Source organism: Triturus cristatus, chromosome 4_2 (genome assembly GCF_964204655.1).
Source record: "Triturus cristatus chromosome 4_2, aTriCri1.1, whole genome shotgun sequence".
NCBI classification, from domain to species: Eukaryota; Metazoa; Chordata; class Amphibia; order Caudata; family Salamandridae; genus Triturus; species Triturus cristatus.
The window spans coordinates 728,765,345-728,783,369 of NC_140586.1; the positions used below are offsets into that span (position 1 = coordinate 728,765,345).

Genomic DNA, 18,025 nt, shown 5'->3' on the forward strand with positions numbered 1-18,025 from the left:
CTGTCCGGAGGTACCCAATGCAATAAAGAGTTGATCTTCTTAAGTCATCAAGTGCCGTCTTTTTCTCTGAATGAGAAAAGTTTGTGCAGCATTTAAAAGGCGCTAGAGGTAGTGTCTCAACGTGCACCACCAGCAGTCAGATGCAGACTAGGTCACAAACACAACAAAAACCCTTGGGTCTAAGTTACCTGAGACTTGGTCACCCCAGATAGAACTAGCTTAAGAAATAAAAACATCTATAAAACTGCTAAAAAAAAGGTAGATCTTCCAAGAGGAAAACCTATTCCTATATAAAATACCTAAAAAGTACATTAAAGCTATCATCATTGGCCACTTACGTTGTTCGATTGCTGGAGATAATGACTCGAAACAAGGTATGCTGGCCCAAAAGCATAATTAGATGCTTACCTGTCAAAGGGGCTCAATCTTTTGTTAAACTGTTTTTCGCACACTTCCATAATTTTCTGAGATTTATGTAAAATGCAATGAATTCCACTGCTCTCACTGTGCTGCCCGAGTTCTGCAATGACAGACCCTGGTTCACATGACCATGCCGCTAGTGCAGCAACACAATACTCGTTTACTAGGCCAGCGACGCTCTCCTCTTTTTAAAGAAGGTTATTATTTGTGGCTAATTGAGAAAAAATAAGTGAGGAAAATACGCAAACACTACTGTTGTAAATACACTACAGGTAAAATTACTATACACAGTGACTAAAGTTACTATACGCAAGATGAGTGTAAAACTATACTTCGAAAATAACACTAAGAAAAGTCCACAGAATGAATAAAGTAATATATTTGCCCTCCCTCACCATACCCCATCCGCATTTTCTCCCATAATAAAAAAGAAAAAACAATTTTAACCAGTGGTGTTCTGGGCATTATATTGTCTATACATTCAATGCAACGTTGATAGTGATTACTATAGACCCCCTGGTACTAAGAGTCTAAAGTCACTGAATGGTGTGAATGAAGTTATGAGGTTCAGTAGGTAGTTTTGTACAGTATGCCTTGTGTACTCTCATGTTGTATACAGCCCCTCTGGACGACTGAGCAGCGTTTACGTTTTCCTCCTGCCCACTCAGTAGAAGGCACCTAACGTGCCTTAACCTACACAACAGTCACGCAAAAACAATGGGAAATTGGTGAGAAAAAGGTCATTTTGAATAGGCGACAAGGACCACAATGGATAGTACATTTTTCAGACAACATACAGTCAGGCATCTCCCAGACCACACGTCGTTATGGACACTCCACTGTAGACCCAAACTCACATTTTGCCCATACCTTTCGTAAAAAACTTTTTTCTGTGACCTTTGTACAAATGCTGTGCCCTTTTTGCAACGGTCAAATAAGTTTCTATCTGCAAGTCAACAAGAAATGCGCCTCACGGTTTTAAAAAGTGTAACATTTGATGTACCTGCTGTAACGTTTAAATGCAGTGTTGAACTGACTGTAGACGGGCGTGTAAATAAATACGTGTACAGCGCTTTAGAGAGAAACACTAGAGTGAGACAGCGCTACCGCTGTGCCCCTACCTAGGGGCATGAGTAGGGTCTTAGGCCGAGACCCCAGTAACCCCCTCCTACGCTGAGCGATGCCGGCTCTTGCCACGTATACACGGACCCGCGGGGCTGCGTCTTTCGGCGGAGTCTGGGCACAGGGAAGGCGCCGAGCTGGGTTAGTGCTCCGTGGATGATGCAGGACCCATGCACTGCTCCTCCGTTCCCGCACCTCAGCGCGCAGTCTGCGCGGGGTTAGTAGTTTCCGCAGCCCGTGCTGCACTTACCGAGCCCCGGTACTTCTCCAGGGACACGAGCTTGCCCCTGATGTTCACCACCTTAAAAGTGTAAAAGTCCTTGTCCTTCTGTTGGGACAGGGAGAGCGCCAGGAGCAGCAGCGCGAGGGTGACCGTGAGCATGGTGACGAGGACCCCGAACCTCTGCCTGCGTGAGATGCTGCCTGCGTGTCCCTTGCTCTCGGGCTCCTGCATCCCACTGGCAGCTGAGCTAACATAGACCGCTTGCACATTCAACCACTTTGCCGTAAAGCACGACGGCCCGTCGCAAACCGCTCGCTGCCAGCTAGACAGACGGAGCTCATGTTGTATCGAGCCGTACCTTGCCATAATCGGTCGCAGATCACGCTTCTCTCCAAATTTCACGCCTACCAATAACCTTTTTTAGTTTCTTCAATGTTTTTTGGCGCCCCCCAATGACCACCGACATGGATTCCCTCACTACCACCTTGCAATTCTCTCTCAGATGCAATTAATTAGTTCTTTAGCGCAACTCATACCAATGTAAGCTGTTAAAGCACACACACATTACACTTTTTTTCTCGGATCTACCCGTCTAGCCCTCAGTCGGCCGGTCGAGCCAGTCTGCCACACCGGCCAGCCTAGCCTCCCGTCCCAGCCAACTCGCTCGGCGTACTAGCCCAGGGGGTACTAGGCATGGCTTATCTTTTCAGCCTCCCCGCTCTGTCCAGCTCTGCCCTCCCTCCAGCAGCCAACCAGCCCAGCCGAACTGCGGGGAACCAATCCGCAGTCAGCCATTAGCCGGTCAGCCTTGCGCTGGTCGGACCTAGGAGGGGTTTGCCAGACAGGGGGTCGACTTAGCCTTCCAGCCATGCCGTTCGGGCCCGCCGTTCCACCGAGGTCGTCAGCCTGGCCGTGAGTCCTGGCTGACCTGCACAGCAGTCCAGCCAAACCCACCGACCTACGTAAAAAATCACCATCCAGCCAGTCTGCCAGTCAGCCCACTTCACAGTGAGCCGCCCAGCAGTCCAACAGTCCAGCTACTAAAAAACGTTGACGTTACCGTCATCTTTCCTTTACGCTCAGGAGTTTCATTGCCACACAAAGTGCAATGATTACATCCCGGCTGACCGATCTCCCCCTAGTGACCACCAAGTGTACTACACTTGATCTTAGCCAAAACACTTGTTATACATGGGTAAATCCGTCCTCCCTGGACTGGAAACAAGCATCCTAGGACCGGTTTCGGGACTCACGTCTGGGCATACCCATCCCACTCGGGGTGACAAATGCAAAAACAACAGTTGATGGACAGAATGCAGAACAATGTCATACATTCACACCAGTACAGAGATCTGGGCCTAAATCCATCGTTTGTTTGTTCACCATGCCATTCCAGTTGGAACCCAGCCATATGCAAATCAGTCTTGGCCCTGTGCATCATGGGAACAGTCCAGCTCGAACTGCCAAGCCAGGTCCTCCCTGGACTGGAAACAAGCATCCTAGGACCGGTTTTGGGGTTTCACCCCTCTTCAACCAGGATAGCTTGATTCCAGTGGCATGGAGAGCACGAGACCCACATCTGGGCATACCCGTCCCACTCGGGGTGACAAATGCAAAAACAACAGTTGAGAATGAAGAACAATGTCATACATTCACCCCAGTACAGAGATCTGGGCCTAAATCCATCATTTTTTTGCTCACCATGCCATTCCTGTTTGAACCCAGCCATATGACATGTGTCTCATGGGAACAGTCCAGCCTGAACTGCCAAGCCACGTCCTCCCTGGACTGGAAACAAGCATCCTAGGACTGTTTTCGGGGTTTCACCCCTCTTCAGCCAGGATAGCTTGATTCCCAGGATAGCTTGATTCCAGTGGCATGGAGAGCACGGGACCCACGTCTGGGCATACCCGTCCCAGTCGGGGTGACAAATGCAAAACAAGCATTGGCATAGCCAATAGGTCTCGCTTTTGGGACCTTATAATTATTTAGTTATGCAGCACAATATCCTTGGTGCAACAACATTAACTGTTGCTTGGTTAAACACCTATAAGGCCCCAAAGGCGAAACCTATTGGCCATGCCAATGCTTGTTTTTATATGCCTGCATGTATCCATGTTTTCTCTCATATTTATTTATCCGTGTGTGGAAAAAGTCAATTTGAAACTAATTTTAAAATAAAATGTGGAAGAAAACTAAATGTGCCATATTACTATTTTATGGGTAGGATTTAGCGTGCCAAGTAGCCGCTTATAATAAAGCATTACAGTCACCAGGAAACTGTAGCTTTGTACAGCTAGCATATTTACCTATCTATAGCATTTCAAACTTCATTGAGGAATCCCATTTTTTTTTTTTAACTATGTTGTTAATATGCACTGCTGTTGTCCTAAAAGTCATTGACTCTCATGGAGGGGTGCTAAAGTTATGATGTCGTTGGATCTGTTTTAAAAAATCAAAAATACAGAAGTTATTGACACAGATTGTTTCCCTGTCTGCCTTTTAATGTAAAATTATTACACAAATGGGAACCTTAATCATACTGGAGAACAAAGGGAATGAATTACAAGCCTTCACAATAATGATCGTGCTGGCAACAGAAAAGAGCTCGTCACTAAACTGAGAAATTAGCATGGCGTTAAGACCAGTCCGTAAGGCGTCCAAGTGCTTACTTAAAACACCTTGTGAGGAAGAATTTTTAAAGAGTTTGGTAATCCGTTAGGGAGCTGCTGGGCACCTTGAGCAGAGTCCGAGGCATGAAATAAAATGGAAAGGCAAAGTAGAAGCTAAACATATTGGTTTACATAATGTACTCTGCTGCCTTCTTATCATATTTCAACCAGAGACGAAAATGTATTATATGAAATAGTCCGGGTTTGACCCTATGTACACCACCATAATTTGACAGCCTATGATAACTTGTCATTTACACTGATGCAGAATACTTACATTTCATACGAGATGCGTCATATTTTCTAGAGTAGTGTCCTTGATTGTACTACGGAATGCTTGCTGAATGCGTGATTAATTGTGCGAAACTTTGATTTAGTTTTGAAAGACTACCATTGTGAGCAGATTAGATTGGTCATGAAAAAATTAAAAATGACTGGAATAGTCAGAATTGTCACAGTTGGAGTGGGATGATCAGTAGTTGTGTTGTTTCTGTAAATGGCATCTCTGACAGCAACAATGGGAAGAGCAAGCAGAAGTGGTCTCCTGACGAGGACGCACTGGAGAGCACAAATAGAGATTACCCATCCCCTGCCTATTTTGAATGTATAAAAGTGGGAGCTGCAGACACATTTGTTGCTCAGTTCCAAGTTCACTTTGATCAAGGAAGGAAGTGCTTCAAAGAATACTCAGAAGATTGCTGAGCAATCGGGGCCAGTGCATGTACGACATCAAGCTTTCCAAAGGTAAGCGGATCTGGAAGGAAGAGCTGTCTCCCTATACCGAAATGACTGGAGGCTGACCTGCCGGAGAGGAAAGGGGGAGGAATGCACCAACCCCACAGGAGGAGCAACAGACTAGTGCAAGCAGAAGCACCTGGCCCTGGAGTTCAGTCCATCCCCCCAAAGAGACTCGAAGGAGAGAAATCTGTGTTGGTCCCGTGACTGGAGCACAGACAGATTCTCTTGCCCAACCAGCCTGCACTGTGGCACTGCTCTGAAGTGTGGCCAAGCAGGCGGTGCCACCGTGATCCTAAAGTGTCTTTCACTGCTGCACTATGTGTAGAGTGCCCAAGCGAACTGTGACCATGAACACTATGCCCGAGTGCACCGGGCGGTGCAAGTTTTGAAGTAGTTGACAAAGCAGATTGCACCGCTGTGATGACTGCCCGGACCCGTGCGGTCTGCATTGCTGTGAGCTAAGCCAGAGCTGCGCCAATAATAAAGTGCCTGCAGTAGCCCTGTGACCTCTCACCCCGCCACTCACCTTAAAAGCAGACTTCGGGTGACAGCCACTGCTGCTGCTCCCAAAGGCTGCACCTAAGTGCTGAAGCACTTACAATCGGTGTGTCTCTACCCGGAGGGGGGGAAGGAAAACCAGACTGACACTGCAGGTCCCAGCCGTGTGGCACAGCTTGCATTTCTGAGATATAAACATTGGGACTGAGATTGTTAACTGAGCTTACACTCTGCAAGAAGGAGGTAGAATTGCATATGTGCCTAAAACCTACCATACCAGTCCCAACCACTGATTTAAGAGAGTAGAGCGAAGGGAAGAGAAACAAGACGGCAAAAGTGAAAGCAGGGGTGCGCACGCATGACGGCAAACACACGAGTGATGTGCGCGCAGCAGCGGCAAAAGTGAAAGTAACAAATGGAGCCTCGGGCGATAAAGCTGGCGGCTGCGCGCGTGCACGGCGAGTGACCGCGAGCGCTAGGCCAGCAGAAGCCTGGGGTAGGTAGCACTTTTAAAAGCACAGATTATGTGATTCAAGGGGAAGGAGAGCAGTCTGCATAGGGGAGTCCCAAGTGCAGCAGTCCTCCCGGTCTTGGTGCCGAGATACTTCCGACCCTTTGCAGTACGGGTTTAATGTGCCCCTGCCCCCACTTTATTTTTGTTTCTAAAGGTAGATTCCTACATTTAACCAATGAGCCTGTTTTGCATACAGAAGTGTTGCAGTCTACACTCGTTCATTACTAGCAAGTGGACCCACATCTCAGGTAGCCATCTCTGGCCTTTTGCATTGTGGGACATGTAGTTTAATTGTTACGATTTTAATATGGGTTTTAATAGTAGTGTGCATGGTTGTGTTGGCTGAAAGGCAAGGTCTGTCAAAAGGTGCCACGAATACTAAATGGCACAGAACAGATGCCAATCCAGTTGTGTCCAGTTGTGTAACAGTGTGTGTTTATCTCTCTGTTGCATCTCTTAGGTCTGGGCTTGTATGTGGGGGTGTGCTGGTGTGTGTGTGAGGCAGAGAGGTGTCATTGCTTGTCTGTGTGTACGAGTATGCAAATGTGTGCTTGTGTATTTGTTTGGTGTCACGTCTATGTTTCAGAATCTATGCCTGGGTGCACTGAGAGCCACATGGCCTGTGTTCCTTTGAATGTGAATGTGGCGTGTCTCTTAGAGTGTCTGTGAGAGAGAGAGATGGAGATAATTGGGGAGGCTATATATACACATGTCACTCCGTGCTCGTGCGAACGTGTTTAATGTGCATAACCGCGTGTGTGCATGTGTTTATCTGTGTTGGTAAGATCTAAGTGTGTGTGTCGCAAGTCTATGAGCCTGTGCGCATGAGTGTGTATTTTTCCAAAGGTGCTTGCTAGAATGTGTGCAAATAAGTGCATGATGAACCATGGTGTGTTACTTCGTGTGTGTGCATACATGTTTACCAATGTGTCCCGTTTTATGTATTTGGGGACATTATATTTTATCTCCGGAGCTAGGGGCTGTGTGGCTGCATCCATCTAAATATATATGTTGTGTGTCTGAGTACGTGTAGGGGGAGGATATATTAATGTGTCACTATGTGCCTGTGTGTCGCTGCAGATGTATGGGAGCGTGGTTGTTTACGTCTATAAGCGTATTTTTATGTAAGAGGGTGGGTGTATGTGTATAATTTCTGCGTAAATACATATACTTGTCTGTCCATGTGTGCGCAGAGTGCATGAGGGATCATTATGTGACTGCATATGGAGGTGCGTTTACATTTGTTTCACTGTTTATGAACATGAGGCTTTCTCGGTATAAATATGTGTATGGGGGGCTGGGCTTTCATAAATCATGTGGTGTGTCTTAAGAGTTTGTGTGCATTACATCGATATACATGTTCGCGCATGTATATGTGTCTGTATATATGATGCCTCTTCTGTGTCTCTTAGTGTATTTGCATGGACGTGCAACAATGTGCGTGTACTTATATGTATGTTTGTGTGCTTTTGTGTTGAGTTCTGCGGTACAAACTAGAGAGCCTGAAGAGTGTGTGTGTGTGTGTGTGTGTGAGAAAGTGTAGAAGTGTGTTCATACAGTACCTTGGTCAGCACAAATATTACACGTGTTGTGTGGAGCAAGATGATTCATTAGAGTAACTGCTTACCCGCACAACCTTTAGTATATTACTCAATGTTCAAACTGTCCAAAATGTTCGTTCACCATTTCATTCCATATTCATCATGAAAAGTTGCATATAGAAAATAAATAACTAATGTGTTGAAAGATTGTGGCCCTTTGCCACATTAGTGAGAATAAATAGGGCTTATTACTATGACCATTGTTATTACTTAAGTACACTCTTGCAATTCAGACAACAGGGCCTAGAATAATGAGGCCCAGTGCGTAGCACGGTCCTCCTCACACCTGAGGGCGTGTGAAGGACTTGCACATCCCGCCCTCGACCCTCAATGTACCTGCCCTGCTCAGACTCCCTCCGCTGAGTCCCGGGCTCACGTGGCCCTGTCAGATGCGTTGTACATTCTACGAATAACTCAGACAGAGGGCTGGAGCGACAGACGGACGGAAGCTGCGTGCACAACGCGCGTCACTGATGCTTATATATCATATACGAACAGTAGCGTATCCGTTGAGATAAGAAACCATTAATAACCGATCGGTTATCTGCACTTATCTAGACAATGCATACACATTACCCATGATAGACGGGGACAGCTGACAGACATTTCTTTGTGTTGTGGGAAATGTTTGTTTCTTTGTCTTTATGCATTTGTGCTTTGAAGGTTCCTATATTTGATCACACACAGTACATTTTGTTTTATTTTAAGGGCGAAACGTACATTACATGACGGCTGCTGTATAAACGTAAACAGTGGCAATTGTAGGAGAGGTTGGTGTGTGCTTGTGTGGTGTGGGTCTGTATATGTGTGCTTGTCTGTTAGGGGCATAGTATAGAAATGTAAGTGTGTGTGTGTAAGCGTGTGTGTGTGTCTTTGGGTGTGTATGTAAGTGCGTGTTTATATCTGTGTTTGAGTTTGTGGGAGCTATGTGTGTGCGTCTGTGTATTTGTCCGAGTGTGTATTTGTGTGTGTGTGTATTTGTCGGAATATCTGCGTTTGCGTGATTGTGTATCATTGTATGTGTGTGTCAGTGTGAGGATGTCTGTGCGTATCTACGTGTAGTAGAAGGTAGGTGATTGTGTGCTTATGTGAGAGAATATCAGCGTTTGTTTGATTGTGTACGTGTGTGTATGTGGAAGTGTATGTGTCTCTCTCTCCAAGTCCTTTCTGCCCGGTTTGCCTCGGCTGGCTCCTCCTATGCAACACCGATACATCAATAAAAGACTGTGTGTTATATCAGCACTGGTAAGGCCTTACAGTGCGGGGCGGGTGAAGGGGCGGGGGGGGGCGTGTACAGTGTGGCAAGTGTGGCGCTGCGCCTGCAGCAAAGAGTGCCTTCTGCGCACGATCATGTTTGCGAGCCCTCGCCACCGATGTTGTAACCACAGAGCCCCCAAACAAGCCGCCCTAGAAATATTCATAACCTGCTGAGTCTCCGAGGGGCAGGAAGATGGTAGGAGTAGATTTCTACAAGTCCTGGCCCACGTGATTGGCCGCGGGACGCAGGAAGCTTGTAGTAATGAAAAACAAGCGTTGGCCGTGATCGCGATCAAAGCGGCCGTGCGGTCGCAAAAGTGAAAGTAAGCGCGGCGCGCGCGCCCGCGCACATGCACTGTACCTCTAGGCTGGCCTGGTAGCACTTTTTGGAGCCCACATACAAAATGTCTCTTCGAGCCAGCGCAAGCGCTGGGGCTCAGCGAGACCTAAACAACAGTTGATGGACAGAATGCAGAACAATGTCATACATTCACACCAGTACAGAGATCTGGGCCTAAATCCATCGTTTGTTTGCTCACCGTGCCATTCCAGTTGGAACCCAGCCATATGCAAATCAGTCTTGGCCCTGTGCATCATGGGAACAGTCCAGCTCGAACTGCAAAGCCAGGTCCTCCCTGGACTGGAAACAAGCATCCTAGGACCGGTTTTGGGGTTTCACCCCTCTTCAACCAGGATAGCTTGATTCCAGTGGCATGGAGAGCACGGGACCCACATCTGGGCATACCCGTCCCACTCGGGGTGACAAATGCAAAAACAACAGTTGATGGACAGAATGAAGAACAATGTCATACATTCACCCCAGTACAGAGATCTGGGCCTAAATCCATCGTTTTTTTGCTCACCATGCCATTCCTGTTTGAACCCAGCCATACGCAAATCAGTCTTGACCCTGTCCCTCATGGGAACAGTCCAGCCTGAACTGCCAAGCCAGGTCCTCCCTGGACTGGAAACAAGCATCCTAGGACCGTTTTCGGGGTTTCACCCCTCTTCAGTCAGGATAGCTTGATTCCAGTTGCATGAAGAGCACGGGACCCACGTCTGGGCATACCTGTCCCACTCGGGGTGACAGATGCAAAAACAACAGCTGATGGACAGAATGCAGAACAGTGTCATACATTCACCCCAGTATAGAGATCTGGGTCTTAATCCATCGTTTGTTTGCTCACCATACCATTCCAGTTGGAACCCAGCCATATGCAAATCAGTCTTGACCCTGTGCCTCATGGGAACAGTCCACGGGGCGTGGCCACGGAGCTGATGGGGAAAGACGTGTGAGCCTGCAGCTCCGAGCTAACCCGTAAATTATCCTGCATGGGGACATCAAATCGAGCCCCGGGGACCCTGTTCTGACGAAGTTAGGGGTCGGAGCACCCGGCGGGACTGCTGGCAAGGTTGGGTGCTCCCGCTTGCTGCGAAGTCGGAGAGGCGACGTGGAGCCCCGAGGAGCGGCCAAAATGGTGCTGACAGCAGAGGCGAGACACTAGACGGCGGTGCAGGAGATCGGAACCCGGCCAGTACAGGGGGTGAGCGGGGGCTGGCGAGCAAGACCTGCCCACCCCGCCTTGGTTGATGACGGGAGAAACCCCACCGAATCGGGACCTGTGACGGCCGATTTGGTGGGACTGGACCAGCCGAGTAGACAGTCCCGGAGAATGAGAGCGGTATTCGGGAGGATCGAGGAAGAAGCGAGGAGGAGCACACAGGGATTGGAGGCGGCGGACTCTGGAAGAGCGACTCGCAGTTTTGGATGTGCAGGGATCTGCACGGGGAAAGAGTAGCCGGGGCCCACTAGCGAATCTCCGATCTGAAGTGAGCTCAGGGAAGGGCCCACTGGCATTGGAACTGAGGAGACGAGCGCAGCCCTCTAGCTGAGAGCGGGGCCCTGGAGGAGGAGCGGCTGCCATTGTTGGTGCGCGCGCGAACCGCCTGATGCGTACTTCTAGGTGAGAACGCGGGCCCCCGAGATACGGGCCGCCTGAGGGGGAAGCGGTGCTGCCACTGCTGGGAGCAGGGATTCCTGGCACGGTAGGCGGGATATTGGCTTGTGGACTGTGGCCTCTGAGTTGTTCTGGAGACACGCGATATGGCGGCAGCCATTTGGATCTGTAAACTGCTGATCTAATCACTTGGATGTGAGGGGGAGTCTGTGCTGTGGGATATTGGAGGTTGTCGTTGGTCACAGCCCTGAGGGAGGGTGAGGCCGACTGCCAGTTACAGGCCGCAGCGGACGCCAAGGTGAGGCCTGACGAAATACCCTAATTGCGAGCACTGACCAAGGAGGTGGTCTCCTGGCACAGGCCTGTGTGGCGACCATTGACTGTCGGGGAGCCCTGCTGTGGAAAGATCTGGGGGGGCACGGTGTATGGCCTGCCAGCTGTGCCTGTCCACACCATACTCCCAGCGAAAGAGCAGGCGGATTGGGACGGGGAGTCGTCTGGTGCCTGAACCTGCCAGGGTGCGGAGAACACTGGTTGTGGGTTGCCCGGCCGCACAGGGCCCATTTGGGAACAATCGACGGCAGCACCTGGAGAGCAAGGGCCTATGTGTTTAGGGTAGTGAACCCAGACAGCGGCGAAGGACTCGATCGGCCATTGATCCCCTCTGGTGGGGACCGGGCATAAAGCCGGTAAGCAGTGAGAAGACTGCATTGGATTGAGCCACGACCGTCCATGGGGAAGCCGCGGGGGAAGCAGGGGGGGGGCACCTCCCGAGGTGGAGGGGAACACTGGGGCGCAGGACAAGCAGGGAGAGACGACACAACCTCCGGAGTGGATGATGTAACAGCAGGTGGACCAAATCCTTCAGGCCATCACTGATATCAGAGCAGCCCTACATCAGGACATAGCACAGGTTGCGCAGGGGTTCCTCCGGGCGGATCACGCTAAACTAGTTGATAGGGTAAAGCAGACGGAGGTCACCCTCGAGGCCATTGAAACCCGCCCAGCAGGCACTGGAAGCTCGGATGGCAGATGTCCAACACAGATTGGGTACATTGGAACGAAGAGCCGTAGACGCCGAAGGGAGAAATCGACGAAACAACGTCCGCGTTGTAGGGCTGCCAGAAGGAGTGGAGGGGGCCAGCATGGTGGACTATCTGGAGACTTGGTTGAAAACGGAAGTCACCCCTGAGGGACTCTCCTCCTTTTATACCCTAGAAAGAGCGCATAGGGTCCCAGCTCGGCCGCTGTCCCCCGGAAGGCCACCTATGCTGGTAGTAGCGAGACTGCTTCACTACAAAGACAGGGATCTCCTGCTGCAAAATGCCAGAACCCTGGGCCCCTACACAGTGGGCAATGGAAGAGTGACACTGTTCCCGGATTACACCATGAATGTACAGCGCCGCCGAGCTTCATACCTGGAAGTCAAGAAGGCACTCCGAGAAGAGGGCCTCCAATATTCGTTGATGTTCCCTGCCCGCCTATGGGTGGCCGTGGATGATAAGACCTTTTTTCATGATAGCCCTGAGGACGCTTGGACTTGGCTCGAGTCATACAGGGCGGGCAGGGGTGCAGCTGAGGGCGCTGGCGACGCGCAGACGGAGGGGTTGCGCCTGCATCGTCCGAGGCGCGACCGGCGGCGCCGGTCCCCAGCCCAGAGGCCTACGGACACACAGACAGAGAGAGAGCGTATGGCTGCACTGAAGGCCGTTACGGCCATTTCACGAGAGGAGGGAGCGACGTCATTGGCAGCTACGGAATCGGAGAAGGGCTCAGAGGAGTCAGGCACGGGTGTATCAACGACAGGCAGTGGACTCTTGCCGCACGTGACGCCGGGGACTGCGGACGAGCTCGTGGATGCCTAAAGGCTTGTAGTCAATCATGAGGGGGTTTGTATAGAAGGGGGCTTGGTTTTGCGCTCCATTGTCCTCCACTAGTTATGTGGGCGCCCGCAGGACAAAGCTGGAGGGGACACTGGGGACAAATACGGGAGTGATAACTATGGTTCCATTAGAGTAGTTGCCTCATGTGAGGCAGACTGCCTACTTTTGGGGGTATGGCGCACAACGACGGTTGGTTAGGGGGTCGTTACCTCACGGCTCTGGGCCGCCTTCCCCTGTGTTTGAGTGGGTATATTCCCTTGGTGTTTACTGAGGGAACGTTTGTGAATCTAGTTTGGATGGGTACTGGTTTTGTAGCACCTGTTCTGGGGTGGGGTGGTTGGGGAAGGTCTGGGGGGGTTTTGTTTGGGATTGTTAGAGCCACCGGTATATACGCCACTTGCGCACAACTGTTGCTAGGACATGTATTTCAGTATGGGGTCAACACTTGAAATACGATGCATTCCCTGGAATGTCCGGGGACTCCATACGATGATACGACGTCATAAAGTGCATGCTTACTTGGTTTGTAGTGGGATCCACATAGCCTTTCTACAGGAAACACACATTACTCAGACGGAGAGCTTGGCATTGAAGCGCAGGTGGAGAGGACAATTATTTTGTACAACTTATTCGGCCTTTGCTAGGGGGGCCTTGATATGGGTGAGAGCGGGAATCCCTTTCCAGATGACGCAGCAGTTAGTAGATCCAGAAGGGAGGTACGTTATGGTGGCGGGTCGCCTTAATGGTGTGGACGTGATGCTATGTAGTATCTATGCTCCTAATGTTGATCAGATTTCCTTCTCTAGTACATTATCAGGGAGGTTAGCACAGTACATGACTGGTCCTATATTGATGGGGGGGGGGACTTTAACACTGTTGTCGATACTGAAATGGATAGGTCCCACCCACCACTGCCCGACGCTCCAGTACACAGAAATGCTAAGGCCAGGCGACAGTGGCAGATCATTTGGGGGTTGGTGGATACATGGTGCGCCCATCATTTGGAGGAGCGGGACTACTCTTACTATTCTGGCCTGCATGATCTGCATGTACGCCTCGACGCGATCTTGTGCACGCCTGACGTTCATGCTAAGGTAGAGCATAGTGAATATCTTGCCAGAACGATATCGGATCATAATCCGTTGTTAGTTAAGTTACGATGGGTCCAGGAGAGATCAGTCTTACCGACCTGGCGGCTGCACCCGGAGATGCTGGAGGACCCATTACTTTAGCGAGAATGCGGGCACGGCGACCACAGTGGCGTTGGAATGGGACGCGTTTAAGGTGGTGGTGCGGGGCCTATGTATCACTAAAATGGTGGGAGTGCGGAAGACACTCTTGAACGACATCAAGACCGCAGAACAGCGGTTGCGCGCAGCCGAGAGAGCTCGCCCAGAAAATCCGGGAGCCCAAGGGGAAGTTTCTGATGCCCGAGAGGTGGTCGCGACACAGGTGGAGAGGCTGCGCTGTTTTGATCACCGAGCCTATATGGCGAGGGTGCATGCAGAGAGGGATAGGACGGGCACGCTGTTGGCATGGTTGGCTAATCCAAACCCCCGGGGGTCGCCCATATTAGGTCTGAAGGCGCCGACGGGAGAGTTGGTGTATACACAGCGGGGAATAAATGGGTTGTTCCTGGATTATTATAGGGACCTCTACTGCAGCAAATTACGACACGATGGGACGGCAACTGGGGAGTTCTTGTTGGATTTACCATTACTCCAGCTGGAGAAAGAAAAAGCTGATCTGTTGGGACAGGAAATCTCACTGGGTGAAATTAGAGGGGCAATCAAGCATATGGCGCGTAACAAAACACCGGGGATGGATGGGCTTCCCATAGAATTTTATGCGACCTATGTTGATTCTTTAGCTCCACGCTTATTGGCGATGTTTCGGGCGGCGTGGAAGGTGGGGAGGTGGCTGACAACCACTCGGGAAGCTATTATTATCCTGCTACTGAAACCTGGGAGGGACCCAACTGACAAGGCGGTGTAGGGCCCACTTTCGATGTTAACTACTGACTATAAGATCCTGAGTAGGATTCTCGCGACTCGACTCCTCCCGTATATGTCTCAGCTGGTTCACCCTGACCAGGCGTGATTTATCCCAAAACGGACCAAATCTACCAACGTTCGACGGTTGCTTCGCATATTAGGGGGGGACCACAGCTCAGTGCCACTGGCGACGGTCCTGTCGGTAGACATTGAGAAGGCTTTTGACAGCCTGGAGTGGCAGTATCTCTTCCAAGTTATGCGAGCGATGGGATTAGGAGAGAGGTTTACTGGATGGACGGAGATGCTCTATACATCCGCGACGGCTAGGGTTCGGACCGGGGCGACGATCTCGTCTTCATGTCTGGTTGGGCGGGGAACGCGGCAGGGTTGCCCGCTCTCTCCCCTGCCGTTTGCTTTAGCGATTGAACCGCTGGCTGCGCAAGCCCGGCTAGGGAAGTATTACACTGGTCTGGAATTAAGCACTGACATGTATTATATCTCACTTTACGCGGATGACTTACTCATGTTCTTAGCTGATACGGGGGAGGCACTGAAGGGGGCAACATCCTTACTGCGCAAGTTTGGTGCGGCTTCAGGGTTGCAGGTGAACTGGGCAAAGACTTGCCTATTCCCGGTGGACGTATCGAGGCCGGTCCCTACTCAGGTGGAGGGTATACGTTGGGAGCCTCGTTGCCTACCCTACCTTGGTGTTAACGTTTATCATACCCAAGAGGATCTCCTCGATGGTAATGTAGACAGGGCATTGAGAGGGATTAAGGGCAGTTTTTAGTTTTGGAGCACACTGCCGTTGTCAGTGGCGGGTAGGGTGGCGCTCCTGAAGATGGTGACATTGCCGCGGTTGTTATACTATTTTAGGACGCTGCCGGTTTGGATACCAAGTTCCTTATTCAAATCGTTCCGATCGCTGGTAGGGACCTTTCTGTGGGGAAGTGGCAGGCGGCGAGTGGCTTTGACTACAATGATGCAACCTCGGGCTGAGGGTGGCTGGGCGGTTCCCGATTTTGAACTATATTATTTAGCAGCCCAGCTACAGTGGTTTACCCAGGCAGTGGCGAGAGAATTCAGAGGGCCGGATAGTCAGACAGGTCGGTGGATCCCACGCCATGTACTTTCCTTTATTGTACTCCAACAAAGGTTGCATCTTGGGTCCTTAACACACGAAGAGAGAGTGTTTCGGCTATGCTGGAATCGGACCCAAGCCAGTGGTGGGATAGTTCGACCGTATGCCCCGGAGATTCCTCTGGATATGTGCACTGCCTTTCCGCATGGGGGGGACTGGGCACCGTTGGCCGGGTGGGAGGAGTTGGGAGTACAAATGTTGGGTGACCTGTACGAGGATGGAGTGCTGTTGTCTTACCAGGCACTGCAGGATCGGTATGGCCTCCCTAGGGGCGATTTCCTAATGCACTCAGCACTAGTGTCTGCAATCCAACATCACTGGGGTGGAGGTCTATCAGAGCCACGGACAGCGCTGGCGTGCCAATATGTGGTGATGGCAGCAGGGACTGTTAAGGCTATAACATGTCTGTACAGACGGATGATGAGCGAGGGGACGAAACCACTGAGCAGATTACAACAGCACTGGGAGGCAGACCTGGGTAGGGAAATCCTTGAGGCGACTTGGGCAAAGATAGTTGAGAGATCATGGAAGAGCATGCGCAGCGCTAGGTTCCAGCTGATCCATTTTTTTGTATTGCATAGAGCGTATCTGACTCCGGCCAAGATTAATAAGAACTTTGGGTTAAACACTGCCCACTGCCCACGTTGCAATTTGGTGGGGGCGGAGTTTCCTCACATGTTTTGGAATTGCCCGCAATTGGGGACATATTGGGTTGAAGTGGTTGAGGTGCTCTGTGAGATCACAGGGAGGCAGGTTGAACCGGAGATGGGAACGTGCTTATTGCATTGGTTTCCTCATACACCGAAGACCAAGGTCACGAGTAAGTTCTTGGATTTAGGACTGCTGCTCGCTAAAAGAGAACTAACGACACACTGGAAATCCAGGCGAGCACCCAGTGTGGCGCGTTGGAGGGCAGAATTACTTAGATGGGCAACAAGCGAGAGTATGGTGCGTTTCCAGCATGCTAGGAGGTCAAATAATGATAAGGCGCTAGACACACCGAAGGCATGGGAGGCGTTGGTAGTGGCTATGCAGATCCCGGACTCAGAGTCTGATGGAAGTTCTGTGTTGGAGATGCAGGCGGACACACACTGAGTAGGAGGACAATGGGGGGTCCCCGGCAGGTCCAAGGGGTGCAATCTTAGGGCTCAAACTCTGATAGACTCGCACAATTTGACAAGAGGAGGAGGAGTAGCATACATAGTGATGGTGGTACAATGGGGTTAGATTTTTTTTTTTTACTATCTTGCAGGAAGGCACACCGGTGGCAAGGGCTAGGGGGAGGACTGGCTTTTACGTTTCTGAATACGTTGATTGGTCTGACACTGGGCATGGATGCCGAAGGAGTACGAGAGGTGCACCTACCCCACATATGCAGAAAAGAAAGAGAAGAAGACTATGGTTGGAAGCTCTAGAGGGGGGATCGATTGTATAAGTAAAATGGCTAGCTGAACCATCTAATGTCAATGTAAAGATTGGAACTGACCTGAAATGTTATACTGTGTATTGCCAGAGGTTTGATGTTGGGAGAAAAAGCAATACAAATATATTTTAAACAAAAATAAAAAAAGAAATGAGAACTGCCAAGCCAGGTCCTCCCTGAACTGGAAACAAGCATCCTAGGACCGGTTTCGGGGTTTCACCCCTCTTCAGCCAGGATAGCTTGATTCCAGTGGCATGGAGAGCACGGGACCCACGTCTGGGCATACCCGTCCCACTCGCGTTGACAAATGCAAAAACAACAGTTGATGGACAGAATGCAAAACAATGTCATACATTCACCCCAGTACAGAGATGGGGGCCTAAATCCATTGTTTTTTGCTCACCGTGCCATTCCTGTTTGAACCCAGCCATATGCAAATCAGTCTTGACCCTGTGCCTCATGGGAACAGTCCAGCCTGAACTGCCAAGCCAGGGCCTCCCTGGACTGGAAACAAGCATCCTAGGACCGTTTTCGGGGTTTCACCCCTCTTCAGCCAGGATAGCTTGATTCCAGTGGCATGG

The 18,025-nt window shown here is 50.4% G+C and overlaps 1 protein-coding gene across 1 annotated transcript in view; it reads right to left on the reverse strand.

The window, feature by feature from the left end:
- Positions 1–2,034, reverse strand: part of GPX7 (glutathione peroxidase 7) — an 81,014-nt gene extending 78,980 nt beyond the window's left edge. Inside the window, exon 1 of the mRNA XM_085602612.1 lies at positions 1,793–2,034. Coding sequence (XP_085458738.1) covers positions 1,793–1,996 — 204 coding nt within the window. The 5' untranslated portion in view covers positions 1,997–2,034. The remainder of the gene's footprint in view (positions 1–1,792) is intronic.
- Between the last annotated feature and the right edge of the window lie 15,991 nt (positions 2,035–18,025).